Genomic DNA, 18,699 nt, shown 5'->3' on the forward strand with positions numbered 1-18,699 from the left:
CTTCTTGTAGGCTGAGGTGCTGGATTTGCTGTAGATCTCTTTATAGAGGCGTCTAAGTCCATAGGTTCAGGTGCTGAGTCCTTAGCAGTTGGTGTAGAGGTGTAATTGTTGAAATTTCTTGTTGGATGCCAGTCTTGGTTCTTCTCCTTTCTTCTTTCAAAAAGCCTATCATCAAGTCTGACAGCTTTCTCTATAAGCGTTTGAAGTGTTGTAGGGCGTTCTTCTTTGCTGAGTTCATCCTTAATAGCTCTTGAGCCTTGGTAGTAAGTGAAGACTAAGGCTTCTTCATTCCAAGTCAAGTGAGAAGTGATTCTCCTAAATTCTGTTGTATACTGAGCAGCAGAGGTCTTTTGACATAGCTTCTGTAGCTCTCTTTCTGCTGTAGCAGTTTCGTTGATGTCTCCAAAGGTCCTGGTAAGTTCCTCTTGAAACTGGTCATAAGAGGGTAATCAAAGGTGTAGTGGTATTTTGGTTGTTGCCACTAAGTCTTCTAAGATATGGCTCAAAGAAGTTGAATGCAGATCCACGGAGGTAGCTGGCAGCGAAATATATCTTCTGAATATCTGAGGTGAACTGATGAGGCCTGAGGGTGAAGTAGATGTCCAGTTGCATAAGAAATCCTTCAACTTCCTCCTGTCTCCATGGTATAAATCTGGTGTTTGCACTTTAGGAAGTGCACCTGGGGTACCCGACATAGCCAGAGGAGCTGTGGGAAGCTCTGTATGATGTGTCTGAGTTGAGGATTGTGTTGCTGAAGTGTTGGCTTGAAAGGTGTTTTCCAAATTCTCAAGTTTGTTTGCTATATTTTGTATAAAGGCAAACAGTTGTTGCATCTGCTGTTCAGCAGTAGTTGTAGGAGCTTGGTCGTCCTCCATTGTAGTATCGAAGTGCTGCTATAGAAATAGTTGAAGCTTGAAGCAGACAAGGTGTAATGGTGGGTGCACCAGATGTGAGAATCTAGCCACCCAAGGAAGGGATGAATTTACTAAGACAACACACTGTCTTAGAAAACAGAGCCAAAGGGTCGTAGCTTAGACTATTCCACAACGCAGCAATCAGGTGTGTGATGTAGTGAAGTGGTTCAGACAAGTTGCAACAAATGTTGAGTCTGGGAACTCAGGGGTAAGTCAGAGGTTAACACCTCACTGACTTTTCAGAAACAAGGAGTAACAAGATGAATGCTTGGAAGCTTGGAAAAGACGTGGAAGTATGTGATAGTCGATTTACTGTATTGTCTGCTTGCCCTTTCTTAAGGAAAGGGCAATCCTATTTATGCTAAAGGAGTGTAGTTCTCTCATTTTCCAAGACTTTCCATGACTAACCAGGCTTGGTAACTGTAGTCGACGTAAGAGAATCCCATAGAACCATCTCTTAGGTTCGTAGCCTATAGGAAGTAAAAGGAGGTCCAAGGTCAGAGTACCCCTATAGACAAATTATGTCATAGACAAATTATGTCATAGACAAATTATGTCATAACTTAACCAATCTTGTGGGTAACTAAAGAGCGATGACATGTAATGATCATAGAGGTTCGTAGGAGCTTTTAGAGCTATCGTTCATGCTCCTAGGCCTCTAGTTGGTAGAGATATGTCATGTGGTAGTATGAGTGATGTCATGTAATGAATCATAGAGGGTTGTAGAGATATGCTATGTGGTATATCGGCCCAGTAACTAAGGAGCGATGACGTAATGAATCATAGATGGTTGTAGCAATCGTTGAGTAGTATTGCTCTTGTTGTTGGTGTGATAAGCCAAAATATGTATAGTGACTTGTAGGTTTGAGGAGGAGATTTCCAAGTTTGCTCTTGAGTTTGATAGCAAACTGAGTGCAACGAATGTCAGTATGACANACTGGGTACTTCATTGGTATAACATCTAAAGAGATGGTGTCTGAAAATGTTGATTTTCCTAGGGGAATCTCAAGTTTGAGTACTGGGGTGTTGCAGGTAATGGAACCTGAACTGATAGGAGTTCCATCAATGACTCGGAGCAACTCTGGAGTGCGTTTGGGAATTGTAGGTAACTGGTGTGTCAAGATGAGGTCTTGAGATATAAAGTTGCCTGTTGCCCCTGAGTCTATCATAGCCCTTGTAGACAACACCTGTTGTTTGAAATGGAGTTGAATAGGGATTAACAGGTGTGTGAGACTCTGAGAAAGCACCATCGACACATCTTTGTTGTCTAGGGGAGAAGTTATAGTCTCAGTTGAAGTTGTGCCTGCTAGGGATTTTTCAAGTTTTTCAGGAATAGCAGTTGTGACTGTGTCTGAGGCTGCTATATGTTTTGAATCAGCACTCCCCCGTGCTGAATAGCACTCCTGAATTCTGTGTCCCCCTTTGCCACAGTATAAACAAAGGTTGTTGTCCATTCTGTGTTTTCTTTCTTGAGGAGTAAGTTTACCCCTTTTCAGTTTTTGAGGGCTTCTTGTAGGCTGAGGTGCTGGATTTGCTGTAGATCTCTTTATAGAGGCGTCTAAGTCCATAGGTTCAGGTGCTGAGTCCTTAGCAGTTGGTGTAGAGGTGTAATTGTTGAAATTTCTTGTTGGATGCCAGTCTTGGTTCTTCTCCTTTCTTCTTTCAAAAAGCCTATCATCAAGTCTGACAGCTTTCTCTATAAGCGTTTGAAGTGTTGTAGGGCGTTCTTCTTTGCTGAGTTCATCCTTAATAGAGCTCTTGAGCCCTTGGTAGTAAGTGAAGACTAAGGCTTCTTCATTCCAAGTCAAGTGAGAAGTGATTCTCCTAAATTCTGTTGTATACTGAGCAGCAGAGGTCTTTTGACATAGCTTCTGTAGCTCTCTTTCTGCTGTAGCAGTTTCGTTGATGTCTCCAAAGGTCCTGGTAAGTTCCTCTTGAAACTGGTCATAAGAGGTAATCAAAGGTGTAGTGGTATTTTGGTTGTTGCCACTAAGTCTTCTAAGATATGGCTCAAAGAAGTTGAATGCAGATCCACGGAGGTAGCTGGCAGCGAAATATATCTTCTGAATATCTGAGGTGAACTGATGAGGCCTGAGGGTGAAGTAGATGTCCAGTTGCATAAGAAATCCCTTCAACTTCCTCCTGTCTCCATGGTATAAATCTGGTGTTTGCACTTTAGGAAGTGCACCTGGGGTACCCGACATAGCCAGAGGAGCTGTGGGAAGCTCTGTATGATGTGTCTGAGTTGAGGATTGTGTTGCTGAAGTGTTGGCTTGAAAGGTGTTTTCCAAATTCTCAAGTTTGTTTGCTATATTTTGTATAAAGGCAAACAGTTGTTGCATCTGCTGTTCAGCAGTAGTTGTAGGAGCTTGGTCGTCCTCCATTGTAGTATCGAAGTGCTGCTATAGAAATAGTTGAAGCTTGAAGCAGACAAGGTGTAATGGTGGGTGCACCAGATGTGAGAATCTAGCCACCCAAGGAAGGGATGAATTTACTAAGACAACACACTGTCTTAGAAAACAGAGCCAAAGGGTCGTAGCTTAGACTATTCCACAACGCAGCAATCAGGGGTGTGATGTAGTGAAGTGGTTCAGACAAGTTGCAACAAATGTTGAGTCTGGGAACTCAGGGGTAAGTCAGAGGTTAACACCTCACTGACTTTTCAGAAACAAGGAGTAACAAGATGAATGCTTGGAAGCTTGGAAAAGACGTGGAAGTATGTGATAGTCGATTTACTGTATTGTCTGCTTGCCCTTTCTTAAGGAAAGGGCAATCCTATTTATGCTAAAGGAGTGTAGTTCTCTCATTTTCCAAGACTTTCCATGACTTACCAGGCTTGGTAACTGTAGTCGACGTAAGAGAATCCCATAGAACCATCTCTTAGGTTCGTAGCCTATAGGAAGTAAAAGGAGGTCCAAGGTCAGAGTACCCCTATAGACAAATTATGTCATAGACAAATTATGTCATAACTTAACCAATCTTGTGGGTAACTAAAGAGCGATGACATGTAATGAATCATAGAGGTTCGTAGGAGCTTTTAGAGCTATCGTTCATGCTCCTAGGCCTCTAGTTGGTAGAGATATGTCATGTGGTAGTATGAGTGATGTCATGTAATGAATCATAGAGGGTTGTAGAGATATGCTATGTGGTAATATCGGCCCAGTAACTAAGGAGCGATGACGTGTAATGAATCATAGATGGTTGTAGCAATCGTTGAGTAGTATTGCTCTTGTTGTTGGTGTGATAAGCCAAAATATGTATAGTGACTTGTAGGTTTGAGGAGGAGATTTCCAAGTTTGCTCTTGAGTTTGATAGCAAACTGAGTGCAACGAATGTCAGTATGACACATAGAATCGACCAAAAAGACATATATAACATAGATGAGTCAGGATTTTCGATTAGGACAATAGAGTCAACATGTATAATACTCGATTCATCACTTCGTACAAAGCACCAGGCTTATCCTAGCCGTTAAGAATGGGTTTCGATGGTAGACTGTATTTGTGTAGACAGAACTATTCTAGACAGAGCTATTCTACCACCACTTGGGATTTTCAAAGGGAAGAACGTCTTACAGAACTAGATACTAAATAGCGTACTTAACGAATGGTTCTTTTTAGCGAATGATTCTTCTTAGCAAATAATTATTTTTAGCAAATACAAAGGGTTGGACGAGTAACGTTCATGGTTTAGAGTAGTTGAAGCGTGTTTTTGAACTAATAACCTAAGCAAAAGCAGGTGGCCAATACCGACTCCTTATTTGTAATGGCTACGATTCACATATAAGTGGTAGCTTTATAGCACACTGTCTTCAGTATCGTCTACCAACACGATGCCAACAACTTACGCTCCATCATAAAGAAGCGTACGATACGTACAAAGGGAAAGAGGGTAGATTTAAAGGGCCATTTCCACATATCCAACGCAAGAATTATGTTTGATGCGGTGGTGGACGCTGAGATTATGTATGCTGTATAAAAGGCCCCGATACCCCTACACCGCCCCAGGCTAGATAGTATAAGTACCAATGGATCCCCACATTGTATCAGGACAACCCACATTGTCTTTCAACTTTTATCAGCCACAAGGCTATTTCACGCCATGTCTTTACCGCCACAACTAGAATGTGTGGATTCATTTGATTCGGTGACTACTATACAAAACCTCCCAAGGGTAGTAAGTCATGAAGGAAGGAGGTTTGCATATAAACATTCTAGCTGAACTTTTAAGACAAACACAGCTATGTTGAAAATAATTCAGAAGTCACCACCAGGTCTACACTAGACTTAAATCAAGATCAAGAGCGGTCACCAACATCTGACTCGAATCGACACCTACAGGAAGAGCAATAGATGGCAACACTATCGGCGAAGTTTGTAATGAAACAGAAGAATCGGCTGGGCAGACTGCAGCGGCTACAATGAAGATCAGTCGTCGTGAGAGCCTTCACCACCAGAGTCCTATGTTCTTGGCTAATTTCTTCCATAGAATTAACCAGAGAGGTAATAGCTTCCACCCTCCAAATGCAAGGCAAGTTATTACTCATTAGGCGCCGTTGATACTTTATTGACACCTACTACAGAAACAATTCAGGTTCTTCAACAGAAGCTCGCTTATAAGACGGGTATGCTCCTTCTACTGCAGCAAGTGCTGAGTAGTTGTCTAATTGTTTTATAGGTCAGATGGATTCTCTCTGTGCAATACAGAACTTAATGGTGAGGTTTCTTCATTCATGTGGAACTTCCATTCTTACTTCCTACAGACAAATGGAGAGCTTCGGAATTTGAAAATAGTCAACTGCGGAAGAAGAATGAAGCACTAAAGACTGAGCTCTATGTGTACAAAGGCGTTACGAGGAGCCATCACTCCGAGGCTCTATCCAATTATGGGAATGGAGGAAAGAGGGGTAGAGATGTTGCAGCAGCAAGAGCTACATCGAGGCCAACTTCCCAAGCTTCCCCATCGAGGCTGGCTCACCGAGAACGATGAACTCTGGACCGGCACCACAGCCGAGACCGACAGCTCCCAGGATGTTCGCACCAACACCATTCTCACTTTCACCAGCTAATCTGGCTAGGCCAGAGGTCTTATTCGTGGTCTCAGCCACCAAGCCTTTAGCTTGAGCACTGGTGCCGTCATTCCCGTTCTTGTCAAGATCGAGACCGTCTCCGGCACTGCTCCTGCTACCACGACTGTACCATGGTCCGGATAGGCTACCTGCACTATACCTCTGCTTACCAGTGTGGTCAGCGGATGTGTCTGCCCACCTGCTACTTCCACATCCTCCCCAGCATCTCTGACCTCATCCGTATAAGAGCTACCTCTCAGCTTAATATTAGAATTAAGCTGAGAGGTAGCTCTTATACCTATGAAGAATAAAGGGGCAATAGTTTCTAATCGTACGACCCTTTGTATGCCAATGAATGTGATAACCCTCCTCGCTAATAAAGACTCCTGGTGCTCTGATGTGCTTGGTTAATGAGGTTGGTTGACTGATTGAATGAACGAAACATGGGGATACATAGTGTGTATTCAGCTTTATCTATACACTAAATTTACATGCAGTTTTAGAGCAATTAGAACCATAGACGGCCTAGTGTAAATTTCAGCGCCTACATCAGCGCTTACACTTAATATCTCAAGAATTAATGCATAGATTATTCCTAGATAATTAGGTAGGAATTCAACGAAGTATAAAAAGCTAGAAACATACTTTAATATATATTATTAAGCTGTTGTTGAGTTAACGTGGTTTATCAGTACGTCGGACATATCAGTACCTCGGACACTTTTCATTGGCATTCTACTTTGAATATCAATAAATCAACCATAACATATTAAATTAACTATAACTAAGCGGAATCAGATGAACTAGACATATCTATAGCTTCTTGACAAGTTCGCGCATTATGACCAGCTTTTCCACAGATCCCACAGCATCGCCTAGACGGTTGCCCCTCCTTGCGACTACCCCCAACTGCACGTACGTCGCGTCGTACCTGCTCATCCACATCCTTCTGTGTGATAATAGCCTGTGCATCCTCTACTATAAGTGCACCTCCTTCACGGACACGAGCCTTTTTAGCCCTGCGGCGTTTGCTAAGGGCTTCGTTGGCTGCTCGAAGGGTACATAACTCAGCAGACAGAAGGGTGTTCTCATGTGCTAGTCGCTCCATACCCTTTGCCAATGCAATAACTGTCCCGAAGAGTGGAGTTGGCGAGCTTCCTTGGTGACGGGCAATTCGATTTCGAACGAGGGTTGTTTGTGAAAGAGCTTCAGTTGGGTTGGAAGGGGTCTGGGAGACCCAAGGGTTGGTGTTGGCAGTAGAGGGTCTAGAGGGAGTTGGAGTCCGTAACCTCACGTCAAGCTTTGAAAGCACTGCTTGCGGGTCGAAAGGCACTAAGCCAGCTCCGCGGAACCCGGACTGGGCGTTTTGGGCTGTCATGGATTCCAGATATGCTGCTCTAAAGGCGAGAAAGAACTCGACCTTGGTAATGTGGTTGATATGAGCCTTAATGAAGGTCTCAATCTGCCGACCATATGCCCGCTTCAACACACTAAAGCACCCGACATCAAGTGGCTGAGTTAAATGAGACGAGTGGGGAGGTAGTCCAAGAGTTATAATGTTGTGTGCCTTGCAGTACTCTTGGAACTCGGCTGATTCATGACTCTCGTGCCCGTCTAACACCAGCATTCGATATGGACCCCTTGCACGAACAGCAGTATGTTTGTCGAAGTGTTTCAACCATTCTAGACCCGTCTCATTGTTTGTCCATCCATTGCTTGTCGGTTTAACAACCCAGTTGTGTGGAAGGCCGCCGTCTGTATACCAATTTGCAAGATGATTCTTGCCTTTAACTACCAAAAATGGAGGAATACTCCAGCCGTCACTATTGATACAAGCAATCGCTGTAGCCCATTCCCGATTCCCTGACTGAACTGCCTTACCTCTGCCAAGTCGATCTGCACGGGTAACAACCATTGCAGGGCAAATCACACCCATCATAAACCCAGTTTCGTCAAAGTTATAGAAGTCGCAGTCCAAAACACCATATTTTGCCCTCATATTTTCCACTAGTCAAAACCACGCCAATTAGTTCAGGATCTTCGCACAAGGCCCTTTGGAAGTCGTAAACGCGATTAAAACGCATCTTTAATTCTGGACGTCGTTGTACAAATCGGTGGGCCCAGAGCTTCCCGACGCGCCTCCCTCCACGCGATTCGAGTATAAAATTTGCCATATCTTCTACACCAGCAAGCCGGTGTGCAAATCCTCTTGAATCCATATCAAGTATATTCCGAATAACCACCTCCTCTTCTAGTATAGTTAATTTCATCATTGCAGGCCGGCGTTCGTAGACAGTAGTTCGGCCGTTCATTCTGTCGCAGAGTGTAGAATGAGGTACTTCATAGAGCTTAGCAGCCTTCCGACGACTTAGATTTTTTGATGTTCGGATAGCCTCGATAGCTAGAATGATTTTTGTTTCTTGGGTAATCACTGACATAATAAAAGGTGGAAAAAACGCGTTGTGAAGTTAGAGGGTAGGAAATTCGGGAAAAGTGTCCGAGGTACTGATATGTCCGACGTACTGATAAACCACGTTATTACCTTGCAAATTTCTTGATTTTGGGCGAGAAATTCAGTGTCCCACCCGCTTGTATGTCCGTGTCCGACTCGCTCGTGAAATAACTTTTAATTCTGCAATGTGAAATATGAATGTGTATTTTGAGATTTTAGGTGCATTATTTGCCTATGGAATTCGTGACCAGTTCTGCCATAAAACAAGTGTTTTAAATGCCCACGTTGTCCTTCGTCATCCATGCCATCAACATCCGAAAGAGCAAACCCAGATTTGTACACCCCAGCTTGATGAGAAACGGCAAAAGAGTCAGGCTCGGACAGAGAAGATCGTATTTTCCGAAAGAGAAAGTCCATAGATGTGTGTGTGTGTGTGATGTTACAAACAGAGACGCCAGATAGAAAGCCAAATCAAAACACTCTGAACTACCAAATTAATTCGTAATTGCCCCAGCTTTGCAGAACGGCGATATTTCTCGTACTTGGAGCCATTACGCAGTAGCCTCAACTGGTGTAGCCTCCGCCACAATGACCTTCTTGTTTGTTAGTTCAGGGCCTCCATGTGGAAAACGAGTCAGAGAGCCACATACCTCGGTCTTGTCTTCGGCCGCCTTCTCCTCATCCTCAGGCTTCTCCTCTTCTTGAGGCCTCCCCTCTTCTTCAGGCTTCTCTTGTTCGTCCTTAGCATCGGCATCCTCCATGTCCACCTCGGGGGCAAGAGTGTCGTCAGCCCTATCTAATCCGGTTGTCTTCGTCCCATCCTCTGCCGTGGCCGACTCTCCATTAACTTGCTCCTTCGATGTCCCGTTGGCCTGTGCCGAAGCTGGTGCCGGGGTATCGCTCTCCAAGATCTTATTCCATTTGGCCAGAAGCTCAGTGGAACGTTCTCTGAATTTAAATTCAGCCTCCTTTGGGATGTCCTCGATCTTGAGGATGCCCTTCAAGACCTTGTTGATCTTAGTGGCGCGGATAATGCTAACTTCCAGGTCCGAGTATCCCTCAAGTTTAGTGATAAACTCAGACATTTGCTTCATCTCGTCTTCCCTTGGCTTCTTGATGCTGTCAAGGAGGCCCTTTTGGAGCTTGTGGCGCAAAAAGCGAACCTCTTTCTACTCAAACGATTAGTATAATGATCTATTCGGAACCGTATAATAGCTCATACCTCTTTCTTCTTGCTCTTCTCCTCTGCGCTCAGTTCTGGCTCCTTTGGCGTCGCGGGCGCCGCAGCAGCCTTCTTGGACTTGGGCTTAGCCTTCTCCTTTTTCTCTTTGGCGGCGGACTTTGGAGTTTCGGCTCCATTTGCCTTCTGAGCAGAGTTTATAAGCTTCAGCTTTGGCTTCTTTACCGAATCTGTTCGCTTCGGGGTCTGTAATCGATGTTAGAACGCTATATGCGCATAGTGGTGATGGATATAGCTTACAGAGGTCTCATCATCGACAGCCTTGCGCTTCTTGGACGCCTTGGGCTTGTCTTCTTTCTCGGCCTCATCTGCGCCCGCGTCGGCCATCTCAACATCCTCATCCTCGTCCTGAACAACCTCCTTGGTTTTCTTGCCCTTCTTGGCCGAAGCCTTGGCTTCCTTTGCTGCTTTCTTTGCGTCGATAGCCTCCTTTGCCGCCTTTTCGTCTCGGCGGCGGGATACCTCGAACTCCCTAAGAACGTTCTTGTAATGATCCAAATCGTGATTTTCGGCAGCCAATTGATACGCTGCGTACAACGATTTGGACATCTTGCCCTGTGGAACGTCACCGACGACGCTGGTGTCGAGAGGTTCGAGGTCGGTGTTAGGGGTCCAGGCACTGTAGAATGGGTTAGATTTTCGTGTCAGGAATCAACAACAGAGGTGGGGTGAATAGAAAACTTACAATTGATTTGTTTCAAGGAACATTACGGGAAATGTGCGGTCCAGAGTGTTCTTCCCGCCCTCAGCAAAGTCTTCCCTGTACGTTCCATCTGGCTTCGCAGTAGTCACTGGGCGGGATTTCAGGATCGCATCCGGGAGCATATCTTCAGAAGCAACAATCCCGGGCCATTTTGGGAACCCCCTCAACTTGATGAAGTAATACTCCCCAGGCTGGGCGTGAATGTTGCTCATCTTTGCCTTGGATTCCTTCTTGTTGAGCTTTCGACCCTTGTGCTCCGGAACGCCAGATGACTTGCGACGCGCCTTGGACTTGTTCGCAGACGATGGAGTTGCAGTGGCTTCTGCGATCTCCGCGACTGTGTCGGCGATATCCTTTGTCCCATTCTCTGTAGCGGTCTCTGCTGGCTTTTCGTCTTCGGGGAGAACCTTGGCTTCGCTGTCTTCTGTGGTATGGATGTTAGGATGCGTGACGATATATTCGAGAATGACTATCGTGGCGAAACATACCTTTGGCAGCCTCGGCAACTGGAAGCTCTTCCTTGGTTTCAGTCGCTGTCACCCCATTGCTGTCGCCAGTAGTGGCATCGGCGCCGGATGAAATTCCCTCAGCAGTCGCGTTATCTGGACGCGCAACCGATGAATCCACCGGGGCAGACACTGCCTCAACCGATGTCGCGTGTTCAGACATACCCACGGCTTCTATGGTATATTCTGTAACGCCGTATCTAGATTGTTATCTTGAGAAACGCGTTTCGCGACACTGATAGGAAAATAACGCGCAAAGTACGAAGAGTCGCGCGTAAAGTTGGATTGAAGTGTTTGCGATGATGGTGAACAATGGTAGGCGGTAAAATTGATGCGCCGTCAATGGTAGAAGAGTGGAGTTGGCGAGGAAATACTTGGGAGAGCTCGCGGCTTGAGCGCGCGAGAAATAGCGCGGTTGGTCACGTGGATAATATTGAGGTGATGACAAGTTGATCCACGAATCGGCATCCGCAGTACTTATGGACCACAGATGATGATCGGATTTCTTTCACCGAGGTGAAAACTGACAGTAATGCCAGATGGCTGGAGAAAGTTCGCAAATGAAGGAACTGAAAGGGTTCATTTTGTGTTCAGTCGAGGTATGTCTCGAGGATCACGGAATTGGAATGTGGCGGTGAACTTGATTCTGCAACCTTCCACAACAATACTTTGGGCCCGAGAATGCAGGCTGCCATGGAAACAAATTCCCAAGGGTGGAACAACCACCGAAATGCGAGAATCAATGAAAAGCTCCTGCCGCATAACCCACAATTGCTCTCTCAAAAATGACTCCTTGATCCTACGTCATAGACTGATCCAAACTATCGAAGTGGCCTCCATTCGACACAGAAACAGTGACACGGGGGAACCTGGAAAGCTGATATGATCTAAAGCCCAACAGGACTTCTTTCTATGATACAACAAACCTTTCCTTCAGGGGTAAACAGGGTCTTACTATTCTATTCCATATCCTCATCTTCATCCCCCTCGTCATCATCTTCTCCTTCAGCAACATTCACTGTGAAGCTGGGATCCTGGTCGACACCAACATAGCTGTCGCTCATCAAAAATAGCTTCAGATCGTGCTTGCCAGCTGTCGGTACCGTATATTCCAACCGTAGATTCAACTTCTTGCCAATGGTGATGCGTTTGATTGCAAGCAAAGTCTTTGTGCTCTCCTCGCCAACAACCAACCACCAATTTTCCATCTTCTTGAGTGGATAAAACGGTGCGTGAACTGTTGTGTCAACCTCTGCACTCTCATCATCTTCGTCTACTTCGCGCTCGATCTTCACTTCGATGTATGAAGGAACACCAGCGGTGATATCCTCCGGGTCTTCAAGCTCGAACTCCAGCTCAACATTTGGATATTTCGTGTTCGTGAAATTCGCAGCCTGTCCCAACTGTGTCTGTGTCAAGCCCAATTTCTTCACCAGTGCGCCGTAGTTTGGATTTTCGGAAGGATCCATTGCCTCCATGAATCCAAAAATATCCTCAACACTAATGAAAGAATAATGGTTAGCACTGTTATACAACAGGGGGTCAGGTACATACCCAGCACTATTAGCAGCCTTGATGACCTCCGGTGTGAAGTGAGGGATCTGCTTAAGAGGACTATCCCGATCCCACATGCCTTGAACGACCATCTGAGACATCTCCATCGCATTCATAGCATTGATATGTCCATCAGAAGACAACACGTCAACAGTGGCACTCAGTAGGCCAAGCACCTTCGTTAGTATTATCTCCTGATCCTTTGCAAGATCTATAGGGAGCTGCATCCGGGAGAAATGTGCTTGGAGAAGTACAAATGCCTTGAAATGCGGCGAGTCATAGCTTGGTTCTGCCATCTTGACTGGAGCCCTATCGTAGATACGACGAAGTAAACTGTCTTCGTGGCGCCTTATCTGAATGGTCTCAAACTCTGTGGCCGAGGTCACAATCTCTAGCACACCCTTGAGCTTTGTCCGCCCACTGAGTGATAGCAGGAAGGTTTGCATTGTGATGTAGGAGATATTGTAGTAAGCGGCGATCATGGCAGCATTGAGAGGCGTCACCGAATCATCCTCCTCATCCAGATCAATGATTTTGGAATCAGAGAGATCCTTTAGTGTTGTCTCTACTAACTCAGAAAGATAAGCGCTTAGGCCTTCATGAGAGGTGTCTGTGAGACTGTAGTAGCTGGGATTCGCCAGTAGTCGACGGTAGAAATATGTGAAAGTTGTCCAGTTAATCGCATCATCAGCAGACTCGATCATCTTCGTGCTAATCTCAGAGACGAATGCGTCGTGCAGGACAACCTGCAGATGACTCTCGATAGGAAGCGCTTCGGCCAAGAATTTCTTGTAATAGTCCCGCTTGACTGCAGGGACCATAAGCACGCCTCTGCTAATGGGGTCTTCAAGTGGCCGAGTTGCTTTGCCAAACATCTGTAGCACTTCACTCAACGGGTAGTCCACATAACGATGCTCCCGTCCCTCGAAATATTGGGTCCCCATGACGATGACCAGGTGTGCGGTGCAATCGAGCTCCCAGCATACATCTCTTGATGCGACTAGGACTTGGATAGCTCCGTTGTCGTAAAGATGCTTGACGATCCGTTTGTCGCTGGTGCTTAGTGCCTCATGGTAGTAGCCAATGCCGTGGGAAAGAGATTCCGCAAGTGCCTCTTCATGAATCCGTTCTAAGAGAGGTTTCAGTTGCTCGCTGTCTGCGTGCAAAAAGCGGTCCTCGTCGTCATTTGCAACACAAGCAGTCAGCAAGTCGCGAGTAGTATTGCGAGCTTGCTTCCTGTTCGGCACAAATACTATGGCAGGCTTATCTGGAGACATTTGTAATATGCTGAGATACGTAGGCTTTGCCATTGCGAGCATAAGCGATGGGAAATGCGGAATGGTGAAAGACTGAATGTGAAGCTGCAGAGGAACAGATCTGACGTGAGTACTGAAGTTGTAGATTGTATGTTTCTTTGCATCAATCCATTCGCCGATGTCGCGTGCATTTGCCAACGGGACACTAAGGCCAATGATGCGCATAGGTAGTTGTGTCTGGGAGCGAATGTAGTGCATACGAGAAACCACAATCTCATAAACATATCCGCTCTGGCCACCCAACATATGAAGCTCATCTGCGATGAACAGTTGGATGTTTTGGATGTTCTTTCGGCGTTGCCATTGCCTGGAGAGCACATCCCACTGCGCCGGGGTAGCGAGAATAAGATCGCCCCTTTCTAGGAGTTTGAGGTCTGCCGTTGTCTCCCCAGTCAATTTGACAATTTCCTTCCCTCCACGGATATTAGACAAGCGTGCTTTCCAATCCTGGAGTCTCAAATCGACAAGCTCTTGGAACGGTGCAATGTAAACGGCGCGGCCTGCCTCCGGTTTCGACCAGTGGTGCAGGAGCGCAAACTCGGCACAGACTGTTTTACCATTACCAGTTGAAGCTCCAACAAACACATTCTCATCTGTCGTGTATAGCGAGTTGAACGTTTGTGTCTGAACCTTATTGAACCATTCCCATTTCGGATATAATGCAGCGTAGTCTTGGGCTTTGAGCGCGGACACCGGCAAAGGCTGCAGATCCAAAAGTGGTGTGTGAGGGGGGAACTTTTCTGGTAGGATCAGTTTCTGGAATGAGACGGCAAGCTTGGTCTCCGAATGCATCCAACGATCCGAAACTAATGTAATGAAATAGTTGGGTGGCATTGGCTCGGAAATGGGAACGGTAAATTCGACCAAGTGCTCATTCATTTCAGCCTGAGCATAATCCTTACGCAATATGAATTGGTCGTGGAAGAGAATCTCCTCCCCGTCACAGTCCTCGGCGATAATCCAGAAGCTCTCGGCTGTACCGTGCACTTCGTCATCCCATTCGAACTTGGGTGTGATTGATAACTCGATCCGCAGCATGGATCTAGTCATGGGCTGGACCTGGGCCTGAATCTCGAGTCTCGGGAACTTGGACATTAGAGCGCAGACAGTCTTGCCAGCTCTTGGCAGACCAAGAAGCTCTCCCATCCGCGGAGGATCCAAGTCGAAGTAGTTGTTCCAAGGAACGTCAATTCGCTCAGCCTTCTGGATAATATCGCGGGGACAGCTGGGGAATTGCCTCAATGGTGTCATTGTTGGCCACATTCTCTTTTCTGCCATCTTGCAAAGCTCAAGCGCTGTTTTGGCCACGGACGACCACCCTTTCTTCAGGGTAATCTCAAAGATGGCACGGAGAATACGGCCAGCAGATTGAGTGACATACACCAAATCAGCCATCAAAGCCAAGCCTTCGAGCTTCAGGCGGGAAATATACGCCTGGAGAAGAACATTGATCTTTGCATGCGGCTCTTCGATGCTTTCCTTGACGGGTATTGGTACTCTTCCCAAAAGCTTCGCAAGCTCCAACTTCTCGTCTTGCCTAACGGGGATGAACTTGAACTCATCACTCAACGCAAAGACTCTGAAAAGTTCAATAGGGGTAATAGATGGTTGGATATGGTGGTTATAAGTGAGCATGGAGCTATGCGTGATGTAGTAATGCGATGCAATGCGGCCGAGCTCAGTTGCTTGGAACATACCCGTTTTCTTGTCGTATTTAACCAGATTCGATCTCTCGAGAACAACCGCAGCAGAATGGATCAAGTCCACACGCTTTTGTTCTAAGGCATTGTCTTCTTCGTAGTCGGCACCGACCTGATAAAGCCCAGGGGACCGCAGCATTCTAACGAAGAGATATGTGTAACCCAGCCACTCGACTCCCTCATCCCTCGTTCGGATGTTTCCAAGAACGATTTCAGCATTCAGATTATCAGCCAGTCGGGTAACAAACTGGCTCTCAATGGGCAGCTGCTGGTTAAGCAGAGAAAGATAGTATTGCATCTCGGTCTGCGTAGTGATGATGATACCTTCTCCATATGTATCGTACTGTGGGCGACCAGCACGTCCCAACATTTGCAAGACGTCTTGAGGACTCAATTCGACCCAGCTGCCTTTCTCAGGGGAATAAATCTGCGTGCCTTTGATGATAACAGTATGGGCCGGCAAGTTGACACCCCAAGCGAGGGTTGCCGTGCAGACCAAGACCTGAATAAGTCCGTCGTTAAAGAGATCTTCAACGGAAGTCCTATCAGGGCGGGTCATTCCAGCGTGATGGATGCCAAAGCCATATGGTAGTAAATCCTTAAGGTCGCGATCGTTCACGGACTCTGCCTCCGTAGTTAGGGCCTCACGGCTACCGGCATCACTCCGAAGAATTTGGCTAATCGTCTCCTCTTCGAGAGCCTTGTCGCGGACATATCGCGCAGTTTTGGTAGTTTCCTTCCGGGAATGAACGAATATAATCATCTGGTTACGGTTGGTGCCAACATGCTCGAGTACCTTCGTGTAGGTAATGTCGTTCATGGTCTTGAGCTGCTTGATCGCCTTCTTTTCGGTGATACCAATAAACTCTTGACGCAAAGGGCAAGGACGGAAAGATCCATCAAAGTGGAACATACCCTTTAATGGATCTACTCGTAAAAAGCTTGCAACGTCCCTATAATTGGGCAATGTCGCGGAAAGACCAACCAAGCGTACAGGATCTCCTGTTTGTTCCATCTTTCTGATTGTTCGGCTGACGATGCTCTCCAGTACTGGCCCACGATCATCGTGCAACAAATGAATCTCGTCAATAATTATTAGCCGCACTAAGTTGGTGTAGCTCATATCAGTCGCCTTGCGGGTAATCACATCCCACTTCTCTGGCGTTGTGACTATGATCTGTGTATCCGCAATTTGTTGCTTTGTGAGCTGACGATCACCTGTAAGCTCCGAGACCTGGATTCCGTAAGGCTTTAACCTAGCTCCAAAGTTGCCAACTTGTTCCTGAACCAGAGCCTTCAATGGGGCGATATAAACAATCTTAAACCCGTCCAAATTGATCTCTCCGGTCTCAGGATTCCTGTTCTTCCCAATTTCTCTCAGAATGGTCAGCATACCGACGTTCGTCTTGCCACTTCCAGTAGGCGCACAGATGAGCATGTTTCCATCTTCACAGAATGCGGTTGGGAAGCACTTGGACTGAATCTTGTTGAGCTTTGGGGTTGTGCCGAATGGCACACGAGACCACTCAGGCATCTCGGAGACAGGGACGTCTCTATCTGTTGGGTCGCTACGCTTCTTTGGTGCTGGTACGTGGATCTCCTCATACCCCTTGAAAGTCTTCTTCGTCGACCCTTCAGGGAGCTTTACCTTGGGGTTGGTCATGAGATGGTTGCCTTGCTCGAATATGAGGTTCTCCAGGTTAATGAGCTTCCTTGGCTGCAGGCCACCAACTAGGCCACCATCCTTGGCCTGCTCTTCTTTTGGACCCTTAATGTAATCCTCTGGTACGTCGATATCCATCTTGATTTCGACCTTTTTGCCCTTTCCACCGTCAACGGAGACTTTGCGGCCCTTTAGCTCGTCAAGGATCCAACGAAGCCCTTCAGCGATAATTTCACGCTCAACGACTCCCCGGGCCTCATCATCATCCGCTTTGGCTAGACGAGTAAGCCATACGACCTTGTCTCGGTTCGAAATTAACTTCTGAACAAGTTCGTGGTGCTCGTAATCAAAAAGTTCCATTAGATCGTTCTCAATTTCGCGAAGAGTCCGTTCGTCTCCTTCTTCAGACAGGCCGGAAAGAATCTGTAGCGCTTGTTGTGTTTTGACTTGTTGCATGTGAGCATCTGCATAGTTTTGCCCAATTTGCCTCTGTAGCCAATATGCGTCGATTTCGCGAGCTGGGATTGATTTGTCTTTCGTAGATGGCTTTGCTACAGCGCGGTCGACACCAGAATCTAAGGTCATGGCCTCATCTTCCCCAAACATGCCGCCCTCGTCTCGATCCATGCCCGCGCCTCCTGCACTCGCTATCTCATCGGCCTCGAGGTTGTCCTCCTGATCGCCCTCTTCGTCTTCCGAAGATTCGTCTCGGATTTCATTAAGCATTTTGCCTCCCTCATCCTCTGATTCCTCGTCATCAAACACGACGGCTACACCTTGCCGATCGTCAATCTCGGCTCCATCTCTGTTGGCATCACCCTCCCCCATGGCTTCGTCTTCATCTTGGGCCTCATAATCGGTTATCTTTTTCCCAAGGTTGACAAGTTCATTGAATTGTTTCGGATTCATCGTTGTACCCAGCAAATCATCGACCTCCTTTTTCTTGTCGAAATCCTTCATATCATCATCCTTTAGGTATTCCAAGACAGCATCCGCAGCACTTCGTACAACCTCGTGAGGGACGTCACCCAGATTGCTCGCTACAGTCGTGATTATAAGATCGTATGTCGCCCTCGTCGCAGGTGTCCTCGGTCTGTATCGAATTCCCTCCACAAGTGCGTCCGCTGCCGAAAGAATACCAGTACCCCGAAGTTGTGCTGGCTCTCCTCGTTTGCGCTTCCGTTGCTCTCGCTCCAACACATCTTCGCCTTCCCGCAAGCTTCCGCGCTCAACATTAAGCATGCCCGTCGGTTTCTTCTGTTTCGGCGCGTCTTCGCGGGCATTGCGCGACCCCATATCTCTGATGCTGAGGCGCCCTGCAAGCGACTCGGGGTCCCCTGTAACTTCATCACCGCGGCGAGTCACAAATCGTCTATCGGCCTGCAAGACCAAATTGGACATCGCCGAATATTTGTATTGCGACACATCGCGCTGTTGGTCGGCCATGGTGGCGGCCTAGGTAGAAACTTTGTTGTGTTGATTTATGGCCCTTCCCTACGGGCTATCGAAAAGTTTTATATATCACTTTGACAGTCCATCGATAAAACGCCAAATGAACGTATTAATACGACGCTCCCTTCAAC

General features: G+C 46.6%; 2 protein-coding genes across 2 annotated transcripts; both read right to left on the reverse strand.

The window, feature by feature from the left end:
- Positions 1–8,985: 8,985 nt before the first annotated feature.
- On the reverse strand, positions 8,986–11,046 carry VC83_04786 (uncharacterized protein; the record flags this gene model as incomplete). The annotated part of the gene is made up of 6 exons (XM_024468414.1): positions 8,986–9,027; positions 9,085–9,603; positions 9,657–9,860; positions 9,915–10,293; positions 10,360–10,801; positions 10,866–11,046. 6 exons carry the CDS (start codon positions 11,044–11,046, stop codon positions 8,986–8,988), a joined length of 1,767 nt encoding a protein of 588 aa, XP_024322769.1.
- A 796-nt stretch (positions 11,047–11,842) lies between these two features.
- BRR2 (DEIH-box ATPase) lies at positions 11,843–18,562 on the reverse strand (the record flags this gene model as incomplete). The annotated part of the gene is made up of 2 exons (XM_024468415.1): positions 11,843–12,383; positions 12,438–18,562. 2 exons carry the CDS (start codon positions 18,560–18,562, stop codon positions 11,843–11,845), a joined length of 6,666 nt encoding a protein of 2,221 aa, XP_024322770.1.
- Between the last annotated feature and the right edge of the window lie 137 nt (positions 18,563–18,699).

The sequence above is a fragment of the Pseudogymnoascus destructans genome (assembly GCF_001641265.1).
Source record: "Pseudogymnoascus destructans isolate 20631-21 unplaced genomic scaffold scaffold_15, whole genome shotgun sequence".
NCBI classification, from domain to species: domain Eukaryota; kingdom Fungi; phylum Ascomycota; class Leotiomycetes; order Thelebolales; family Thelebolaceae; genus Pseudogymnoascus; species Pseudogymnoascus destructans.